This window comes from Passer domesticus, chromosome 6 (assembly GCF_036417665.1).
Source record: "Passer domesticus isolate bPasDom1 chromosome 6, bPasDom1.hap1, whole genome shotgun sequence".
Taxonomy (NCBI): domain Eukaryota; kingdom Metazoa; phylum Chordata; class Aves; order Passeriformes; family Passeridae; genus Passer; species Passer domesticus.
The window spans coordinates 70684813-70706007 of record NC_087479.1 but is presented as its reverse complement, the minus strand read 5'-3'; the positions used below and the strand labels follow the sequence as shown (position 1 = coordinate 70706007).

General features: G+C 45.3%; 1 protein-coding gene and 1 long non-coding RNA gene across 5 annotated transcripts; one reads left to right on the top strand and one right to left on the bottom strand.

The window, feature by feature from the left end:
- Positions 1–1614: 1614 nt before the first annotated feature.
- LOC135303973 (zinc finger protein 541-like) lies at positions 1615–7519 on the bottom strand. The gene is made up of 8 exons (XM_064426277.1): positions 7256–7519; positions 5985–6034; positions 5685–5824; positions 5138–5241; positions 4517–4592; positions 4094–4182; positions 3479–3565; positions 1615–1991 (listed from the first exon to the last, which is right to left on the bottom strand). The coding sequence occupies exons 1-8, from the start codon at positions 7499–7501 to the stop codon at positions 1983–1985; spliced, it is 801 nt and encodes a 266-aa protein (XP_064282347.1). The 5' UTR covers positions 7502–7519; the 3' UTR covers positions 1615–1982.
- A 2710-nt stretch (positions 7520–10229) lies between these two features.
- On the top strand, positions 10230–20957 carry LOC135303972 (uncharacterized). Of its 4 annotated transcripts, XR_010365405.1 has the most exons (5): positions 10230–13110; positions 13279–14701; positions 15063–15240; positions 16495–16582; positions 17994–20957. It is a non-coding gene; the product is annotated as an uncharacterized LOC135303972 (long non-coding RNA). The 4 variants fall into 4 exon arrangements; XR_010365404.1 differs by lacking the exon at positions 16495–16582 and having other exon boundaries at positions 15063–16262; XR_010365406.1 differs by lacking the exon at positions 16495–16582 and having other exon boundaries at positions 10231–11997.
- Positions 20958–21195: the final 238 nt, after the last annotated feature.

The window sequence follows — 21195 nt, the reverse complement described above, 5'->3', positions numbered from 1 at the left end:
GATAGTGGATGCATGCCTTAGGTTTAAGCATAAAAGTCAGCTGCCAGCCAAGAACTATTCTACTATTGTAACTTCTAGCATGGCCATTTACCGTAATGCAACAACTTGGTGCAATTATACCACAAAGAGGGTGTCAATCTCATCAAATGACCCTATTCAATTACCAGCAGGTTTCTTTTTAATATGTGGGGACCGTGCTTGGCCCGGTGTCCCATCGATGCTGAACAGGGGGCCATGTACAATTGCACGGTTGTCTCTACTCACACCCAATACATCCATGATCCTGAATATGAGCCACCGCTATCATAGAATTAAAAGAATGGCCCCTGCATTTACTGCTGACTGCAAAGATGATGTAAAACTTTGGTCCCCAGGGGCCATAGTGGCAGCATCCTTTTTGGCTCCAGGGGTATCAGCAGCAGGTGCCCATGCCATTTTAAACAAGCTACGATGCTGGCTTGCTAAACAAACTAATGCCACTTCTTTGGCACTTTCTAGCTTTTTGCTTGATGTTGATTCTATTCTCCATGCAACGCTTCAGAATAGAGCTGCAATTGACTTCCTTTTACTGGCACAAGGCCATGGTTGTGAGGAATTTGAGGGCATGCATTGCATGAACCTCTCTGATCATTCCCAGTCCATCCACTCCCAGCTCTCTGAGTTGCGAAGGTTAATTGGAAACTTACAGGTAGAATCGGGCTCCGGTATTGATGAATGGCTCAAATCTTTAGGCTTGGGATCATGGTTGCACTCTATTCTTAGAGTCATCATTATAGTAGGCATTATAGCTTTGTTAGTAGTGTTAGTTTTGCCTTGTTTTTTGCATGTGCTTACACAACATGGTTCAAAAAATGATACTTGCTGCATCTAATCAGACTATGCTTGTGCAACAGAAAAACAGGGGAAGTGTGGAGGATTTTGTGAACAGCTAGCCAGTTGACAAAGGTCACACTGATATAATACCCTTAATTAAGCAAGAAGGAGATGAGGATAGGAGTCAGCAGTCAGTGTCCAAACCTGGCAAGGGCACTGTGCCCTTGGTGCAACATCAGGATGGGGGAGAGGATGGTTAGTTAGAAATATGAAGAAAAGATGTGGACAGCTGCAAGATAGTAGCCACAAGAATGCTAAGGTAGGCGTGGTTAGCTGATAAGTAACTAACCAATAATGAGCTCGCCTTTTGCAATATGTATTGGCCTCATTAGCACCAATATAAATGTATGTGCCTATCAATAAAGTTTTGAGATTTGCTGATCACTCATACTGAGTGCCGCATTTCTTCCGCCGATTACCACAGGCCTCAACCCACTACTTTTATCCCAGCAAGTACAGTGAGACAAGAGCACTCCTTTAGATCCAGTGCATTGAATTCAGCAAAGCCTCCCCAGCCACTCCCAGCTGAGATGTTCAGGAATCAAAGGAGGAAGCTCCACCATGATTTCATTGGCAGTAATGGGCACACGCCTCTGGAAGTGCTGCCAGCTGAGCCAGGGGCTGGGCCTGGGGGGGACTCATGTGCCCACATTGCCCTCTCAGGGCAAATGCCGTGCCTGCAACACCAAGGAAATGTAATGAACACTGCCTTGGGGATTTCATAGAGACAGAAAGGCAAAATGGAGCAAACTTTGGTTTAATGATAAAAACAGATTGTGTCTCAACAAAGACAAAATGTGAAAAGTTGAAGCATAGAAACACCAAACCTGTTACATTTATTGCTAAATCTAACACTACTGATACATCTTGAATAATACTTATATATCTTAGCTAATAAACAGAGAGATTACTATCATGTAAACTAATAGAAGAATAAACAATCCTAAAAACTTGAAAAACAATCTTATTTCTATCTATCCTCTTGACGCCTAACTCTTGCTAGCCTGGGGCAAATGCAGGGCTAATTTGGCCTTTTCTTCTTGGGGAGAGGCTGTGCATCCTTGTGTGGGCGATGTCTTCTTCTGTGCTTGTTCCTCTCCTTGATTGTTTCAAACTCCCTGGAAGACAGGAAACAAACCATGCATTGTTAACTTCATACACACCATTAAGCCAAGCGCCGAGATCCCACTTTTTGGATGAATTTCCATCTTTTCAGGCTGTGACACATTTGTAAAGTGATCAGCACCATGAGTCTCATCTTTCTGGTTTCAACTCTTTGAAATGTCTTCCTCCTTTTGCTTCATCGTAGGTTTAATTGGATCAGCAGCATCAAAGCAAGCTTTGATGCATGTGTTCCTGCTTGTACGAACTGTGTCTTGTTGGGGCATGGCAAGGTTTCACTGGGAATGCTGGGTTTGAACGAAGCTGTTTGGGTTTCAAGTGGGCTGTAAGCTTGAGCAGGGCTGCCAGGGGCGATCCTGCAAGTGGCCTCAGCTTGCCCTGTGTTGCCTTTGGAAAGGGTCAGCGTGCTTTAGGCCAAAGGGGCAGCTGGGAGCAGAAGGAGGAGGAGCTTGCGCACCGTTGGCACTGCCCGCACGGAAAGGGGCCTCCCGCCGGCTGGGGCGGCTGGCGCGGTTGGCAGCAGGGACACTCCGCGCTGCCAGCCCGCTTGCGGCTTCTCTTCCCTGTCTCCCCAGTCTCCTTTCTGGGAGGGCTTTTCCTCCTCTTCAGTTTGCCCGCAGTCTGGGAATCAAAGAATCCTTATCAGTGCTTCCTTCCTCTCAGAAAGCTGGAATTCACAGCATCCACCCCAAAAATCTATTGGCCTAAGCAAATTCTTCCAAACCCCGAAGAGCTGAGAAAAGGGCTGGATATGGCAGTGGGCTGCGGCAGGCTGCCAACCATGGAGGTTGGAGGAAAATACTCCTCTTTACCACAGTTCTAAGGGGGTGGGATAAATACGTGGCTATCTCTAGTTCCTCATGTCTTATTTCTACCTCTCTGCCTAACATCTATTTATCTCTGGTTTTCCTCCCCACATGTCTAGGGCATGGCTTTTACATTCAATCACACTAGTGAAGACACATGATTACCTATATTCAGCTACCCAAAATGATCTCTCTCTCTCCCTCTCTCTGTCTCTCTCTGTGAAGCAAATTGTTCTTTGCTGGTAAGGAAAGTATTAAAGGTGCCATGGCACCGGCAGCTCCTTCTTGGGGATACGCTGGGGTGCTACAAAAGATCTCTAAAATTTGGCAGCATCTCCATGAAGGCAGCCCAGATGGCTGATGTTAGCAAGCAGTGGGGAATGAAAGGTCTGATTGGAATCTGAGGGTGCCAGCCCTTGAGAAACTGATTTGTAGAGAGTCAAAGCCCATTTTGGTGGTGGTGCTGCTGCTTTGTTGGGTCAAAGTTGTGCTCCAGAATTCCGTATTTTAGGGTAGCAGCACAAGAAAGCCCCGGGCAGCACCTGCTGCGCCTCTCCCAGTGCGTGGGACCAAGGGAGCCAGGCAAAGCGGTGTCTGGCGTGGCTTGCCAGCAGGGCTTGTGCCCTTCTGCCTGTTTCTTGACCCTGCTGGCATGTCTGGATTTTCTTCCCACTCACCTGAGGAAGAGTGCTGCTGGCAAGTTTCTGCTCTTTTTTCCAGCAGTAGTAGTATTCCACACACTGTGCCACGGTCTTACTCGGGATCTGTTGTGAAGAGAAAAAGAAGGAATCTGAAACAGCCGTCCTGTAGGGTGCATTGGAGAACAACGAGATTACAGAGTAAAGTAGGAATTAAAGTCACGGAGAAAATTGAGGAGGGTGTAAAATGAAATCAATATGCAGGAGTCAGAGAGGCATTATGCAATGTAATAAACTGAGTTTTATGCTACGTGGTAACACATATAATGCACAGATCAACACCAAGTCCCTCTAGCAGAGTTCTTCTTTGCCCCGTTCACTGCAGTTATCCCAGCACAAGGTGTTGTGGAAGCAGCAGCACACCTGGGAGACAAGTTTAACAGAACAGAGCTTTGTCTTCCAAAACAGCCTGGAGAGAAGGGCTGCAGAGGCCGGATCACCATTTTCACGCAGGCCTTCCATGTCCTGTTCTGTGACTGCTTTAACAGTTTTGGTACTTGAGAAAAGAGGGACATAGGTGCAGTATTTGGTACCACAATAGTCAACTTGTCCTTCTGATGATCTGCCAAGGTGAGAAATGTCCTGTGGCTTTACCTGCTTCTGGATGAGATGGAAATCCTTGCCGTAGGTGTGGAAAGCCTTTTGGAAGGCCTCCTTCTCCTCAGGTGTCCATCTATCAGAGCCTGGCAAGAAAAAGCAGCAGCTGAATTGATCCCTCTAGCCACTTGAAGCAGATCCCACTGGCTGCCGAAAGCAAGCTGGCTCCAGCCGTCATTCACGTGTGTGCATGTCTGCTCCCTCAGAAGGTGATGAAGACGAGAGCAGGCATTCCCCAGGGAAAAAAGCATGGAAAACGAGTCAAGCTGAAGGAGTCGATGCTGGTGCTTTCCCTGCCCCCAGAGAAGGCGAGATCGTGTGCTGGTTTAAAGCACAACTAATTGAAGCAGAAATGCTTGACACGGCCATTAAGGGCACGGCAGCATGTGTCAGTGAAGGAAGAAGCTGGGCTTAGGTTACCTGCGTAATGATAATCAGCCAAGGGATGGCCTTGAGCTGTTGAAGGCCCCCCCGAGAGCAACATCTCCAGAGCCTCCTGCAAGATGCAAAGGAAAAAGGCTTGAGCTGCCCCACAACACAAAAAAGGAGCCAAACCCCACCCATGCTGCCCTTCAGCCGCTTTGCGTCTTCAGCTGAGGATTCAGGCCACTGGATCTCATATGGGTCAAAGATTGTGCTTTGCTCCCAGTCCCTCATTTTTGCTGCCCGGCCCTTGGCTCCTGCTCCCAAGGGTAGCATTTTCCTTTCCAACTCCATGATTTTGCTCCTCCTGCACCCTGAATTGCCTCAGCTGACTGCGGCTTCTGGGAATTGCCCCTCAAAATGTCTTAGAGAACACAGATCTCCAGGAGGTTTTCAAGGCAGCAGGCTCCTGCGGCGCTGCCTCCAGGAGAGATCTTGTCCCTGCTGGAGCCATTTGGGCTCAGCCCTGCCGCAGCTGGACGAGACACAGCAGGCAGCGAGTGCTCTGCTGCTTGTGAACTCCCTTCTTCAAGGAGCAGCCAGGAAAGGCTGTCCCGCTGCCCGGGCCTTATCAATTCCCTGCCCACTCTTGTCCGCGCCCAAACAGCCGCTTCCTACCGGAACGCTGCCGCGAGCCTGGTGCAGGCAGTGCAGGGCGAGCTCCAGCTGAGCTGCTGCCCCGGGAAGGCCACGGGAGCTGGCCATGTCCAACAGTTCTCTGACTGCAAGCACAACAAAAACCCACCCAAAGTCAGCCTTGAGCCAACAAAGGGGAAGGCTTGCCATACAAGGCAGAAGGAAAGCACAAGAGCTAAAGCCTGCAGCTTGGAGAGCACGAAAAGGAGAGCAAAGCAAGGGGCAGCTGAAGCAAGGGCCCACCTAGTGCTGCCTCTCCCTTCCATGCAGCTTTTGGCATAAGGAGTGGGGGCCAATCTCCCCTCTTCCAGTGGCAGATGCCCCTGACCCATTTGGAGAGCAGCACAGTTGCTCTTTTTCCTGCTCTGCTGCAAAAGCAGAGCATTCTCCTTGCCCCTACCACTTCCACAAGGGAAGATGGGCATGACAAGGAGAGAAGCAGAGCCTGCCAAAAGCTGCCATTTTACCCAAAAACCAGCATTTTACATGCCCGACTATCTCAGGAGTGGAAGGAAAGCTAGACAGCTACCTCTGTCCGGTTTATCCAGGTCAGGGTCGTCTTCCTCCAAGGGCTTCCAGACCAGGGTTGCAGGCTCTTCAGCCTCACTTGGCGGCCCGGTCTGCAGCTCGGGGAGCTCGGCCTGAAAGTCACTGCCAACATTGATGTGTCTAGAGGAAGAAGGAGTAGGACGTAAGAAAGGCAAGTGGTCAAGAGACACCTGGCGTGCAGCCACGGCCTTGGACCAATCCCACCCTGACTCTGAAAGAGCAGCTGTCCTGCTCGCTGTCCCTCAAGTTTGCTGTCCTTTAACCCTAGGCCAAAACTCACGGCTCAGTGTGGGCTCTCACTTTCCTTTTCATTGTGCCTCTCCTTTCCACCTGAAAGAGATCAAAACAACGCTCCAGATAAAACTCATTCTGCCAAGATGTGTCGGTAGCCTGCTTCTCATCCTCACCACTGAAAACCCCAAGCTCCTCTGTCCCAGCTCCCCTCCATTAGGTGTCATTGCTGTGTTTTTCACTTGGAATTTCTGAGGCAGGTCCCTCTAGCAGTCTGCAGCTTCCTGAAGAAGGAAAGCTGAAGGGCAGGCACTAGAGTGCCTTGAGTCTTGGGGCCAGTGAGAAGAGCCAAGAGGATGCATGGAAGATGCACTACTGCAGGCTTGGGTTGGATGGAAGGAAAAGGTTCTTCAGCCAGAGGGGGCTTGGGCACTGGAACTGCCTCCCCAGGGAAGGGCTTCCAGCACCAAGGCTGAGAGAGCTCCAAAAGTCTTTGGACACTGCTCTTGGGCACAGGCTGGGATTCTTAAGGCTGTCCTGAGCAGACCCAGGTGCTGGGCTCCATGATCTTTGGGAGTCCCTTCCAGCCCAGAAAATGCTGTGATACTGTGATTGTGTTCCTGAGAAGCACCACTCAAGAGGACATTTCACAGCTGCCTCTGACCGTGAGGCAGAGCCAGCCCTACACACATTGAACAACACAGACAAATCTATAGCAATATCTCTCTGGAAAAGAGATGCAAGGCAGGTGGAAAAAAATCAAAAAAGCTATGAAAATAGAATATTGTTCCAGTGTCTGTAAGTGATGTAAGTATGTGAGTACATAAGAATTGCTACAACCAGATCATTTCTGAGGATGAAAGCCAGTACTGCAGACAAGCCCAGCAAACTGCTTCCATGCTCTGATGGGCAAGCATCCCAGAGGAGAAGTCCCATCCTTCTGGTTTTTGAAGCTTTGCAGGAGGTGTGACCAGAGTGAGGGTGTAACAGGATTAGTGGACACTGAACCCCTGACCTCCCCCGGAATGACCAATTGGCTTTGGGGTTACCACAACGTAAATGGGTGCTAAGAACTTCTAATCAGGTGATCAGTGGACGAGAATCTACAAGTGCACTGTGACAGCTCCCTACATCCTCTATGGAAAGGTCTGTATTTCCCCTGGAGGCAGCATTATTCCTGGAGAAGTTGCAGCCTGCTTTCATGTGCAACCTCGTCTGGGGAAAGTGACCACACACCATGTCTGTGGTGGTTGGTGGCAGAGCCAGCTGGAGCCTCCTGCTGTTCTGTGAGTGCTTTGGGGCCCATGGGTATTTTCTTACCTTGCACAGTGCCAAAGTGCTGTGGGGATGCCTGGCGGCAGACGAGGAGATGAGGATGTCGCTGCAGAGGCCAGCTATGGCGCTGAGTGCAGAAGGTGGCTGCTGAGGGACAGCCAGGAGCAGATGCTGCAGCTGCTGCTCCAGTGCTGCTCCACCAGTGTTCCACCAACGGCCGCAGGAGCAGCAGACAAGGGCAGTTGCTATGGGCACAGCCCAACATTCCATGCAGAACCCCAGGGGAACCATGGGACAGAAACAGGGATAGGCCACCTTTGCCCCTTCTACTTCTTCTGCTGAGAGTTTGCTCTGAGGAGCTCCCCATTGGGGCTTTTCTCCTCAGCCCTCTGGACGGGGAAAAGCAGAGCAGGGACAGCTCTGGCTCTCCTCTGTGCTTCTCTGTAAGGTGCCTGCAGCTGAACAGGCAGAGGAGGCTGGCTCTGTCCAAGGGCCCATTCCACATTTCCTGCACTGCAGAACCACAAGGACTCCTGCCGCTGCCTCTCCTCTGGCTCTGAGAGGAGCTAGAGCTTGCAAATCGTTCCATGCAGAACCAAGTGCAGAGCTTTCTCTCCAAGTGGCGGCATTCATCCTGCCCCCTTTCTCAATTGTCTGGTGCCCAATAATGTCACTTGATGTTTTCCCTCCTTTGGCCTGCTGAGCTGGTCTCTCACCTCAACACCCCATCCCAGAAACTTGGAGAATCGGGATGTTTCTCAGGGGAGCTGATGGGGACACACACACTGGGGCAGTGCACCAGCATTGCTGTAGTCAACAGGTCATGCAGAATTTCTAGGTCTCTCTTCCAGCTCCCTTGAAGAAGGGAGAATGTTCATCTCTACTACTCTGGCATTCCTCTAAGGAAGGAACACCAAGAGAATTTCTTTTCCACACTAATGACCTTCAGCTTTGTTTGAATACTTAGGTGCCAGATATGGCAAAACCCAGCCACTTGTACTGCTTCCCTGCCTAAGGTTTAAGCAAAAGCAAATCTTGCTTCCTTCCCAGCCTGCATGTTACACCTACGCCAGCCACCAGCTGGGAAAACACCTGGAACAAGGCCCACTGCAAGGCAGATACTTTGTAGGCTCCAGACCCGCCTGCACTGGCTCCAGCAGGCAAGGGCAAGCTTTGGTCACTTCCCAGAAGCAGCCTGGCCTTTCCCCCCTGCCTCGCCCCCCGCCATCCTCCACAGCCCCTGCTGCCAAAGCCTTGCTAGGCAGAGCCATTTGCTGGGATCGGTAAAAGAGTGACTTGGATTCTTCTTTGGCGCAAATACCAAAGCTGTGAGAAGGGAGAGGATCAGGTTCACAGCTGCTCTGCTTTAGCTGAGGACATTACTGGAGGCTCAGAGCCTGGTCCTTTAAAGAGAAACTGATCTGAACTCCTGGTGTCTTTGTGGTGCATGTGGATGTTTCTTTTCTAGAATCAGAGAGGTTAGAAAAGTCCTCCAAGGTGCTCAAGTCCATCTGTCCCCCAAAACGAAACAAAGTTATGTTGCTGGGCAACCAAAAGGCCTCAACCCACTACTTTTATCCCAGCAAGTACAGTGAGACAAGAGCACTCCTTTAGATCCAGTGCATTGAATTCAGCAAAGCCTCCCCAGCCACTCCCAGCTGAGATGTTCAGGAATCAAAGGAGGAAGCTCCACCATGATTTCATTGGCAGTAATGGGCACACGCCTCTGGAAGTGCTGCCAGCTGAGCCAGGGGCTGGGCCTGGGGGGGACTCATGTGCCCACATTGCCCTCTCAGGGCAAATGTCGTGTTTCCAACACCAAGGAAATGTAACGAACACTGCCTCAGGGATTTCATACAGACAAAAAGGCAAAATGGAACAAACTTTGGTTTAATGATAAAGACAGATCATGTCTCAACAAAGACAAAATGAGAAAGGATGGAGCATAGTGAACACGTAACCTCTTACATGTAATGATAAATAACATACTATTAATCTACTAGTAATTTAACACAACTTATCATCTAATAGTACTAATACATCTTTTATATTATTAATGTATCTGAACTAATTAATTGAGAAATTCCTACCACGTAAATTTAATGGACGAATAAAGAATCCTAAAATCTTAAAAAGCTATCTTATTTCTTTCTAATCCTCTTGAGCCTAACTCTTGCTAGTCCTGGACAAGTGCAGGGCTAATTTGGCCTTTTCTTCTTGGGGAGAGGCTGTGCATCCTTGCGTGGGTGATGTCTTCTCCCACGCAAGGATGCTTGTTCCTCTCCTTGATGGTTTCAAACTCCCTGGAAGACAGGAAACAAACCATCCATTGTTAACTTCATACACACCATGAAGCCAGGCGCCGAGATCTCACTTTTTGGATGAATTTCCGTCTTTTCAGGCTGTGACATCTTTGTAAAGTGATCAGCACTGTGAGTCTGATCTTTCTGGTTGCAATTGCTTGAAATGTCTTCCTCCTTTTGCTTCATCGTAGGTTTAATTGGATCAGCAGCATCAAAGCAAGCTTTGATGCATGTGTTCCTGCTTGTACAAACTGTGTCTTGTTGGGGCATGGCAAGGTTTCACTGGGAATGCTGGGTTTGAACGAAGCTGTTTGGGTTTCAAGTGGGCTGTAAGCTTGAGCAGGGCTGCCAGGGGCGATCCTGCAAGTGGCCTCAGCTTGCCCTGTGGTGCCTTTGGAAAGGGTCAGCGTGCTTTAGGCCAAAGGGGCAGCTGGGAGCAGAAGGAGGAGGAACTTGAGCATCGTTGGCACTGCCCGCACGGAAAGGGGCCTCCCGCCGGCTGGGGCGGCTGGCGCGGTTGGCAGCAGGGACACTCCGCGCTGCCAGCCCGCTTGCGGCTTCTCTTCCCTGTCTCCCCAGTCTCCTTTCTGGGAGGGCTTTTCCTCCTCTTCCGTTTGCCCGCAGTCTGGGAATCAAAGAATCCTTATCAGTGCTTCCTTCCTCTCAGAAAGCTGGAATTCGCAGTGTCCACCCCAAAAATCTATTGGCCTAAGCAAATTCTTCCAAACCCCGAAGAGCTGAGAAAAGGGCTGGATATGGCAGGGGGCTGCAGCAGGCTGCCAACGATGGAGGTTGGAGGAAAATACTCCCCTTTACCACAGCTCTAAGGGGGTGGGATAAATACGTGGCTATCTCTAGTTCCTCATGTCTTATTTCTACCTCTCTGCCTAACATCTATTTATCTCTGGTTTTCCTCCCCACATGTCTAGGGCATGGCTTTGACATTCAGTCAAACTAGTGAAGACACATGATTACCCATTTTCTGCTACCCAAAATAATCTCTCTCTCTCTGTCTCTCTCTGTGAAGCAAATTGCTCTTTGCTGGTAAGGAAAGTATTAAAGGTGCCATAGCACCGGCAGCTCCTTCTTGGGATACGCTGTGGTGCTACAAAAGATCTCTAAAATTTGGCAGCATCTCCATGAAGGCGGCCCAGATGGCTGATGTTAGCAAGCAGTGGGGAATGAAAGGTCTGATTGGAATCTGAGGGTGCCAGCCCTTGAGAAACTGATTTGTAGAGAGTCAAAGCCCATTTTGGTGGTGGTGCTGCTGCTTTGTTGGGTCAAAGTTCTGCTCCAGAATTCCGTATTTTAGGCTAGCAGCATAACGAAGCCTTGGGCAACATCTGCTGCACCTTTCCCAGTACATGGGACTGTGATTGGTGTTACCAGTCACAGCTAGAAGATCTGCCTTCTGATTCCCCAGTGGGAGACAAGCCAAACCAACTTGCAGAGCAAGCCAAATAATTGTTGATTAGACACTTCTTTTAGCATGGAGTGTTCTGCCCTTTTAGCTGTCCTGGTTATATAGGCCAAATCAGTTACTAGATTAAAAGGTTGTTGTAATTTTTTAAATGCTCTGACATCAGCAGCCAACTCAGGAATTTGGGGGGTTCCTTCAATGACTTGAACATCCTACTCCCACTTCTGAGTGTTTGGATCCTTCCAAGTGATAACCGATTTGTGTGATTTTCCAGAGCGATCTGTAAAAACTGTGAGGGCTTTAAGAGGAACCTTACCTTTTAGAGAATTTGGGACTAGATGGAATGTTTCTTTTAGTAGCTTGTGTTTTGGATAATGAATAGAGACTTGTCCGGGATAGCTGTCTAAATCAAACTGAAGGTATCCATTTGTCTGTAATAGCGATTCTAATTTGTGTAGTTGAAATGCTGGATAAATGTATGTTGGGTCACACGCTGCAGGGGTTCGGAGGTGGTTCCTGTCTTTAATGATTAACTGAGCTAAAAGCTCTTGAGGGATTGTAATAGTTTTTTTGGTGTGGCAAAAATACCCATTCTACAATTAACAATTTTTCTGTAGAAGACGGGTCCCACTGAAAAAGCAGTGCCTGGAAATGTGGGGATTTACCAAGACTAGCAAACTGGGAGGTTAGAGAGCAGTCAGCGCGGTGTGCTTTTCGAGATGAGATAGCAGGTGCTACCTTTCGCAGCACGTCGTGGGCATCTGGAGTTAAGATGCGCTGGGAAGTCAGGTCATGGCTCCCCTTCAGTAGGCTGAACAAAGGGCACAGCTCTTCTCTCGTGAGTCCAAGCAGTGGTCGGATCCAGGTGATGGAGCCACACAACTGTTGTATGTCCCTTAGCATTTGAGCCTTATCTTTGATGGAGATATTTTGGGGAATAATGGCTCACCCGCTGATAAGGAATCCAAGGTACTTCCACAGGGAGGTCTACTGGGTTTTTCAGGAGCAATATCAAAACCTGCATCTTCAACTGCTGTCACAGTCTTTCTGATCACTGGGTTAAGGTAAGTCTTTTCTTGGGAGCAAATTAAAATGTCGTCCATATAATGCCGAAATATAGCTTCAGGGAAGGCTTTCCTGATTGGAGATAGAATCCCAGCCACAAACATTTGACATAAAACAGGGGAAGTTTTCATTCCCTGTGGCAATGTGACCTAATGATATCTTTTAAAGGGTTCTTGACAGTTGATTGGTATCGAAAATGCGAATTTGGGAGTGCGGGACAGAGAGGGATGTTGAATAAACAGTCTTTGATATCAAGGATTGTGAGCTGCCAGTCCCTGGGAAGTACAGAAGGTGAGGGGAGCCCTGGTTGCAAGAAGCCCATGTCTTCTAAAACATAATTTACTTTCCAAAAGTCTTGTAATAACCTCCATCTGTCTTTGCCAGGTTTTTTATAAAAAGACATGGGTCAGGAGCTAGTTGATGGTACAATGTGTCCTTTTAATAATTGTTCCTGTACTGGGGCATGGAGCACTTCTAATTTGTCATTTGGAAGGCCCAATGATCCACCCACACAGGATCATACCCACAGGGAGGGATCATACCTTTTCCCACAGATGGACAACAGCCATATTGAGTGGTTTAGTTTTCATTTCTTTTTAATTCCCAAAGTTTCATTTTTTTCAACATTGTAATACAGCATCTCTATTCAAATCATTATACTCACCTTGGTTAATTAAATATTTATTAATTTATTTTGCCCCCATAATATCAGACAAAAGCATAGGACAAAAGCATAGGAAGAACAACAAGCAATTACAGAAATACAGTATCTTCCCTGAAAATCCCTTGGAAACCATGTTAAAACAATGGGAAGAACATCAACTTACTAAAGATAAAGACCCACAGCTCAAGATTGTGCATTGCATGTTAGAATGGCCAAAGAAGAAATTAAAACAAGGTCTTCGCTGGCTGAAGCATGGGTCTACCAGGATGTGGATTTGCGAAGTACTTTACAATTACGCCCAAAATAAATTAAATGCAGACTGGAATTGCAGTATGTGGAGGTCTGGTTTAAATATTGGAACAGCGAAAAGGAAGTAGAAACAGATAAACCAAATTCTCTCTGTAACGATCAATGATAAAGACACAACGAGGAAAACCAATCAACCAAGGTGGGACTCATTAAATTTCCTCCCCCCTACTGCACCTCCCAACGAACCAGCTGCAACTGCAGCTGAGCCATTGGAGGCTTCAATGAGTCATGTAACTGAGAGGGCTGAAGAAATTGAAAGTAGCAGTGGGACATCAGAAGAAACGTATATTCTATCATTCTCCTCCAGGCAAATTACAAATTCAGCCATGCAGGAAGTTCCATCCAATCAAGAAGGTCCAGCCTTCTTCACTTGAAGGAGAACCCTGGTAGTACAAAAATGTTCCTCCTGCTCCAGCAGTAAAGATAAAACAAAGGTGGCATCCCTCAGAGAGGTCCCAATGGAGGGTGCACAAGGTGGAATAGGATATGTAAATGCACCCCTCACCTCTTCAGAAGTGAGGCATTTTAAAAAGGAAATGGAGATATTATTCAGTGACCCAGTAGGTATGTCAGAAAAAGTTTACCAGTTCTTAGGCTCTAGGATTTACCCTAGGGGAAAATGAAATTCAATAATGCAAACCCTTTTCTCTCCAGAGAAGAGAAAAGTTATTTAGACTGCAGGGATCAATATATTGGACAGAGAACATAATTTAGGAACAACTGGAGAGAAGAAATTACCATTAACAGATCCAGAATGGAACCCTAACTCAGATGAGGGAAGAAAAAGTATAGCAGAATACAGAACCCGAATTGTAAGGGGAATAAAAGAGGCAGTCCCCAGAGTTAATAACATGAAGAAAGCCTTTGGTAGCAAACAATAAAAACATGAGAGCCCAACTGACTGTATAACTCGCTTAAATAATAACATCCAATTATATTTAGAAAGAGATTTAGGTAGTGAAGGAGGGAAGACAATGTTCTAGGTCCACTTTGGGTTACATTCTTGGCCTGACATAAAACAGAAATTAGAGAAATTAGATGGATGGCCAGAAAGAAGTTTAGATGAGTTATTAGCTGAAGCACAGTAAGTTTATGCCAGGTGAAATGAAGAGAAAATGAAGACTAAAGCTAAGATGATGGCTGCTGTCCAAATTCCTAAACCAATTAGGCAGGATGGGGAGAATATTCAATTGAAGAAACCTATTTGCTTTTATTGTAAGAAAGAAGACCATATGCAATCCTGCTGTTTTAAGACATTGAGGGACTTAAGAGATTCTCCAAGTGGAGAATCAACCCTCAGAGAACTGAGGGGGTCAGGGGCTCTTCTTCTTGGGGCACAAAAACCATCTTCAAGAGCCCTTGATAAAATCAAGGATAGGACCCCTAGAACAATTAATGGAATTTTTAGTAGACACAGGAGCAGAGACAACTTGTTTAACTGAAAAACCAAATGCATGTGCCATAAGCAAAGACACTTTCAATATTTGTGCTGCTAAAGGGGAATCCTTCCCCATTCCCATCATTAAGAATGTCACTATAAAGGGTAATGGACTAACCAGAAAGGGAGATTTGTTTTTCTACCTCCAGCAGGTAACAACTTACTTGGCCAGGATCTCCAGATACCTTTGAAAGTTGGAGTAGTTCCACAAGAAGGAAGGATGAAGGTCATTTTGTTTACTTTATCCACACAAGATGAAAACTGATTAATCCTACAGTGTAAGCCCAACCAGGTAACTGGGATAAAATGAACATTACACCCATTGTAATTAATCTCCTTCCAGATATTAAACCAGCAAAAGTACCCTGGCACCCCCTTACAAAGACCAAAAGGTATTGGCTAAAACCCATAATAACTGAATTGTGACATTATAATATACTAGAGCCATGTACTTCCCCATACAACACCCCATTCTTGCTATTAAAAAGCCTGACAATAGCTACAGGCTAGTTCAAGACCTACGTGAAGTACATAAAAGAGTGCAAGCTGTGTGCTCATTAGTACAAAACCCTTACACCTTGTTAAGTTACCACCTACACACTCTTGGTTCTCAGTAACCGACCTGAAGGATGCATTTTGGTCATGCCCTGTAGATTCTCCTTCTAGACACCTGTTTGCTTCCACCTGGGAAGATCCAGACACTGGAAGGAAACAGCAGCTCACCTGGACCTGGTGACTGCAAGGGTACATGGAGTCTCCCACACTCTTCGGTCAAGCCTTGGAGAGCCTGTTCATTCCCTTTTCTCCACCCTCAGGAATACAAGTAACACAGTATGTAGATGACATACTACTCTCCAGAGAGCAAGAATCCACTGTAAAATTAGGCACCATTCAGTTACTGAACCTTCTAGGAGAGAATGGACTAATAGTATCTAAATCCAAATTACAATTTGTTAAACCAAAGTAAAATATTTCGGACATGTAATTGGTCATGGTACCAGAAAATTGAGTACTGAAAGGATAGAAGGGATTTTAAATTTACAACCTCCCCAAACAAAGAGCGAGGTTAGACAATTATTAGGCTTAATGAGGTACTGTAGAATATGGATTGATGAATACACACAAAGTGTCACAATTTTATATGAAAAATTAACTACATCAGAACCTATTAATTGGACCCAAGAGGATAATAAAAACTTAGAAAATTTAAAGCAAAAGATGATTCAGACCCCAGTTCTCTTTCTTCCTTCACTAGAAGAAGATTTTCACCACTATATTAACATAGAGAAAGGAATTCCTTATGAGGTCTTGGCCCAAGAGTGGTCAGGAATCCATAAACCTGTAGCCTACTTGTCCATATTGTTGGTCCCTGTGTCCCAAGGATGGCAAACATGCATCCAACCAATCACTGCAGCAGCCATCCTAGTAACAGCCAGCCAAAAACTTACATTTGAGAGAAATCTGACAGAATACATACCACACTCCACCCAAACCATTCTTAAACAACGAGCAGCCGAATGGCTAACAGACTCTCATATTATACAATATGGGAGCACCCTCATCCATTCCACAACTGTAACCCTGAAAACAACCACCCACACCAATCCTGCACAGTTCCTATGTGGAATTCCCCAAAAACAAGATCTCGTGCACAACTGCATAGTTTTTATAAACCTGCAAACAAAAATTCAAGAAGACCTCCTAGAGAGCCCATTAGATGAAGGAGAAATCCTGTTCATCGACGGATCATCTAGAGTAGTAAATGGAAAGAGGTGCTCTGGATACTCCATCAGAGATGGAAAAGAACTGTACAGGTTAGAAAAGGAAAACTACCACCTTCCTGGTCTACCCAGGTATGTGAATTAGATGCTTTGGAAAAAGCATTGCACAGACTAGACAGAGCTATTGGAACCATTTATACGGACTCTAAATATGCATATGGAGTAGTCCACACGTTTGGGAAAAGCTGGGCTGAAAGAGGGTTTCCCACATCTAAGGCCAAAGACATTTTACACAAAGAACTTATATTAAAAATTTTAGAGGCACTTAAGTTACCAAAAGAAATTGCAATGGTACGTGTTCCAGGTCATCAAAAGGGAACTCTGGAGAAACCAGAGGAAACATCCTAGCAGACCATGCTGCAAAGGAGGCTGCTTTTGAGGGGGAATTAAAGGTATACAGATTTTATCCAAGAGACACACCCGAGAGTACACCAGACAACACCCTTCCTATCCCTATTTTTAAAGACAATGAAAAACAGAAACTCATATCACTAGCTGGAAAGGAAGATTCTGAGGGACGGTGGCATCTTCCTGATGGCCATCAAATGTTAAATAAAGAGCTCACTCGAGAAATTTTACAGAACCTCCACCAATCCACACACTGGGGATCTAAAGCTTTAGCAGATCACTTTCTTCAGAATTTTGGATGTCGGGGAATTGATGAATTAGCTAATCAAATTACCACAGGTTGTATAATTTGCCAAAAAGTCAATAGAAAATTAACGAGGAGAACGAGACCTGGAAGAATTGAAATTGCAATTAGACCCTTCCAAAGTATTCAAATTGATTTCACAGAAATGCCCCATGCCCAAAGATGGAAGTATTTCTTACTGATTGTAGATCACCTTACCAATGGGGTTGAAGCATTTCCACTGTTAATGCCACTGCTCAAACAGTAAGTAAGGTAATCCTAGAAGAGATAGTCCCAAGATATGGAATTATAAATAACATTGATTCAGACCAAGGTACCCATTTTACATCATTAGTATTGCAGCAGTTGGCTCAACAATTAGGAATAACTTGGAAATTACATACCCCTGGCACCCTCAAAGTTCGGGAGGGGTAGAACGCATGAATCAGACTATTAGAACAGCCTGGACCAAACTGATGTTAGAAATGAAGTGGACTTGGATAAAGTGCCTACCCCTTGCCCTTCTCAGAATCCAGAGCTAACCCAGAGCTGACTTAGGTTGTTCCCCATATGAAATGTTATACAGGCTTCCCTATTTAGCCACCCCGCATCAAGTAACTGCCAAAGAGTGAGGAAATATAAATGTGCAAAGGGATATTCAAATGATTGCCCAGAATCTAAAAGACTTAAAGCAGAGAGGTCTTGTACCCCAGAACATTCCTTTAGACTTCTATTTACATAAGATATGCCCCAGAGAGTAGGTACTTATTAAATGCTGGAAGGAACAATCCCTGACTCCATCAGGGGAAGGTCCTTTCCAAGTTCAACTGACCACAGAGACAGCCATCCGAGCACAGGAAAAAGGGTGCACTTCCGTCAGCCGAGTAAAAGGTCCAGTAACACCACCGCAAGATAACGAGAAACCTCCATGAACTACTCTCTACAACAGTCCTCCCCGGTGTTATTCCTGAAATTATTATATCAATTGTTATTCTCTCACTGTTTTACAGTAGAGAATCTAATGGTTATTGTACTTACTATTTAACAAGTTATTATGAATTTTCAATTCCATTTCTCCACCAGTGAAGAGTATCATTTCCCTGAGAAATGACCCTTCCTCTCCAATAACTATGTCTTTTTTTTTTTTTTTTTTTTTTTTTAAATTTCCTTAGGAGAAACAACATGAATAGAACCAAGGCCAGTTCCAGGTAGGACTTTCCTGCATTTAGGTCCCTTCCTGCATCCAGGTACACTCCCATGAAAACCAAGGGGTCTGAACCCAGTAGGAAAACCAGAGAGGTTGAATGGTCTGCACCACCTATCAAAGAGTACCACAGCACTTCAATCTTCCCATTGACCCCTGAGCGAGGGAAGGGAAGGTGCGCCCTACTCCTCATACTCTCCCTCTGGATCCTGTAGATCCCCCTTGTCAGAGCCTGCATCTGCTGCCACCAATGCTAACATACAGTGTACCTGACCAAAGGAAACTCCTACCTCATAAAACACTCATTCCAGGCACATTCTTATGTAAATCCCTTTTGTTATAATATGATGACACTGAGTAGATACTGACAATCGGACAAAAACCAATGGATTGGTAGAAATATTGGAAATGCAAACCAGAAAAGGAATGGAGAGTGTCCTGATCAAGAGATTTGGCTATATGTCAAATTTAATTATATAACGAAAAAGAAGGATTTGTTAAAAAGGAAAACTTATGATGTTGATTTGATTCGAGAAATTGTAATAACTGAAAGGGGGAAACAAAAGGGGGACAATCCATTAGCTACCGATAAAAACTTATTTACTGTTTTAGCAGAACAAATTAGTAAAAATCAAAATATAACCAATTGTTGGGTTTGTGGAGGCACCTTCAAATCAGAAGCCTGGCCTCAGCAAGGAGTCAGTATTGGACCCCTCAAATGACTTAAACTAAATTATTTCCCCTCCCAAACTCCAAGAGATCAAGACAATTGGCTATTGAGGGACACAGTTCTTGGAGAAGAATGCATCTGGAGAAAAGGAAAAAGATACACTGAGGAAGTTGTAGAAACTACCTGTAAAAGATATTTACTAACTGAGGATCACATGGATGTATCAGTGGTGGATACTGAACGAACCAGATACCTTTTGGTCAAAGAAGAAAATCAGAAACAAGAACTGCATATTACATCCCAATGAACAACTTTATCAGTGCTGGGACCCTAAAAGTCAGCCTTTATTCAGTATTACCCCAAGTTTCTAAGTATTGGACCTCCACTTTTATCACGCTTTCACATTTTTGGGAGGCTCCCCAAGGTTTATACTGGAATTGTGGGCAAAGAGCATATTCTAAACTCCCTTCTCACTGGTGTGGCAATTGTACCTTAGGAGCAATACGACCTAGCCCCTTTCTACTATCAGAAGCAGCTGGAAACCAGCTCGGAGTTCCCCTAGATGATAAATTAAAGAGACTAAAAAGATGTGAAATAGGGGGAATGTAACAATGGGGTAAGGAAGAGTGGCCACCAGAGAGAATTTTAGAAACTTACAGACCTGCCACTTGGGCTCAGGAGGGGAGCTGGGGCTATCAAACTCCCATTTACATGCTAAATCACATTACTGGACTACAAGCCCTGATTCACGTCATATCTAATCAGGCCAAGAGTGCAATTGATTTTTTCAACGCCCAACAGAAGCAAATGAAAACAGCTGTATATCAAAACTCTTTAGCCCTAGATTATTTATTAGCCAAAGAGCGTGGAATATGCGGCAATTTCAACACATCAGACTATTGTCTGCATATTGATGACCATGGTGAAACTATTACTAAAATTACCCAAAACATCAGAAAGCTTACACATGTTCCAGTCCAGTTTTCACCTGATTAGTGGAAAAATATGTTCTCTAGGGAGTGGTAGAAGAAAGCCTTAATTATTTTTCGAGTTTCCTTAGTTAGCCTTCTCTTTCTCCCGTGCTTAATCCCATGTTTCATTCATCTAATTACCTCAGTAGTACAAAGCATGTTCGCTAGTCAAAATCTTCAAACGAGCCAACATTCTATGCCTACTGTCAAGAAAATCATAAATCTCAATCCAATCAAAACAGATAGGAAAACGGGTAAAAAGGCCCAGCAAGTTTAGATTAATTTTAAACAATTAAACACTATCAACAAAGAACTTTTACATTTATGTAAATGCAAAAGCCAATGACTAACATAAGAGAAAGAGGGAGGAACTGTCATTTATAAAATCCCTTACATGGCTTTTGCACTTGTGACTGGTTTATATTTGTAACTGTTAATTAGCTTTTGCATTTATAACTGTTTAAAGTTACTAGTTTGATCAAGTAAAAGTGTTCAAATTAATGAAGTAAATAATATAAAATCATTATCAAGTTATACTAGCTATTCAGTAGATCCCAACTGAATGTTTAACAGTCCTGTTAAAATAGGTAGCAAAATAAGAACTATATTATTTTTATAATCCTTTGTTCTTAACCTAATTACATTATTTGTAAATTTAATTATCTCTTTTTAGTAGCCTTATACTTTCAAAGTTCCCAGTGCAGTTTCCTCTCACCAACAGCATGCAGCATTTTACAGACAATTTCTAGCCCACTCCAGGTTGAACTGGTAACTTGATGCCACAGCAATGGTGCATACTAATGAGAGAGAGCTTCCCATCAAAAACCTCAGAGATATCATCCCACCCCAGTGACAGCACACTCTGGGAAAGAAGATCTTAGCCCATCATCTACTAGCACCAATCACCTGAGACTATGGGGGCAGGACTGCAAGTACAGACTGAGGGGACTGAGAACATCAAAGGGGCAACCTGGCCTGAAGAGCTGTCTTTGCTGTCTTTTACTGTTCCTGGGACTGTGACTTACCTACAGCAGGGGACCCCACACTGCAGATTTCAGTCAATATCTCTTTTTAGAGACCTTATTCCAGATTTGAGGGCAGACTAAGTGGATTCACTGCAATGCCCTCGGGTTCTTGCCTTGGGGCCAGACGCCAGTTCAGCTAGAGGTTTCCTCAATCCTTGGGCCTGGGACTTTATCCTTTTTTCTTTCTTTCCTTTCTTCTTTTTCCTTACCTCCCTTTTTGTTTTTCCCCTTTAAATAAACACCCTATTTTTGTTCAAATCGCCAAAGCTGTATCTTTTTACCACATTCAGTAAATTTTCAGACTTCATGCCAGCTCCTCGGAGCAAAGCATGAAGATTACTCCACCAAGGCAAGTATGTGTAGTACTCCCTTGTGTTGGCATCAGTTCCCGTGGCAGAACATGCCTTCCCACTGGACACTCACCTGCACCTGAGCCTGTGGAGAAGCCCGGCTCCCTCCCCCTCTGCCCACAGCAACACAGACACTCCCAACCTTTCCCAAGAG

Bases quoted from the DNA above. Each gene is read 5' to 3' on its own strand.
- LOC135303973 (XM_064426277.1), bottom strand. From the start codon at position 7,501: ATGGTTCCCCTGGGGTTCTGCATGGAATGTTGGGCTGTGCCCATAGCA. The intron at 5,825-5,984 runs GTGAGTTTTGGC...TTCTTCCTCTAG, and splicing joins GTGAGAGCCCACACTGAGCC to ACACATCAATGTTGGCAGTG. The intron at 3,566-4,093 runs GTAAAGCCACAG...TCTTCACAACAG, and splicing joins TCCATCTCATCCAGAAGCAG to ATCCCGAGTAAGACCGTGGC.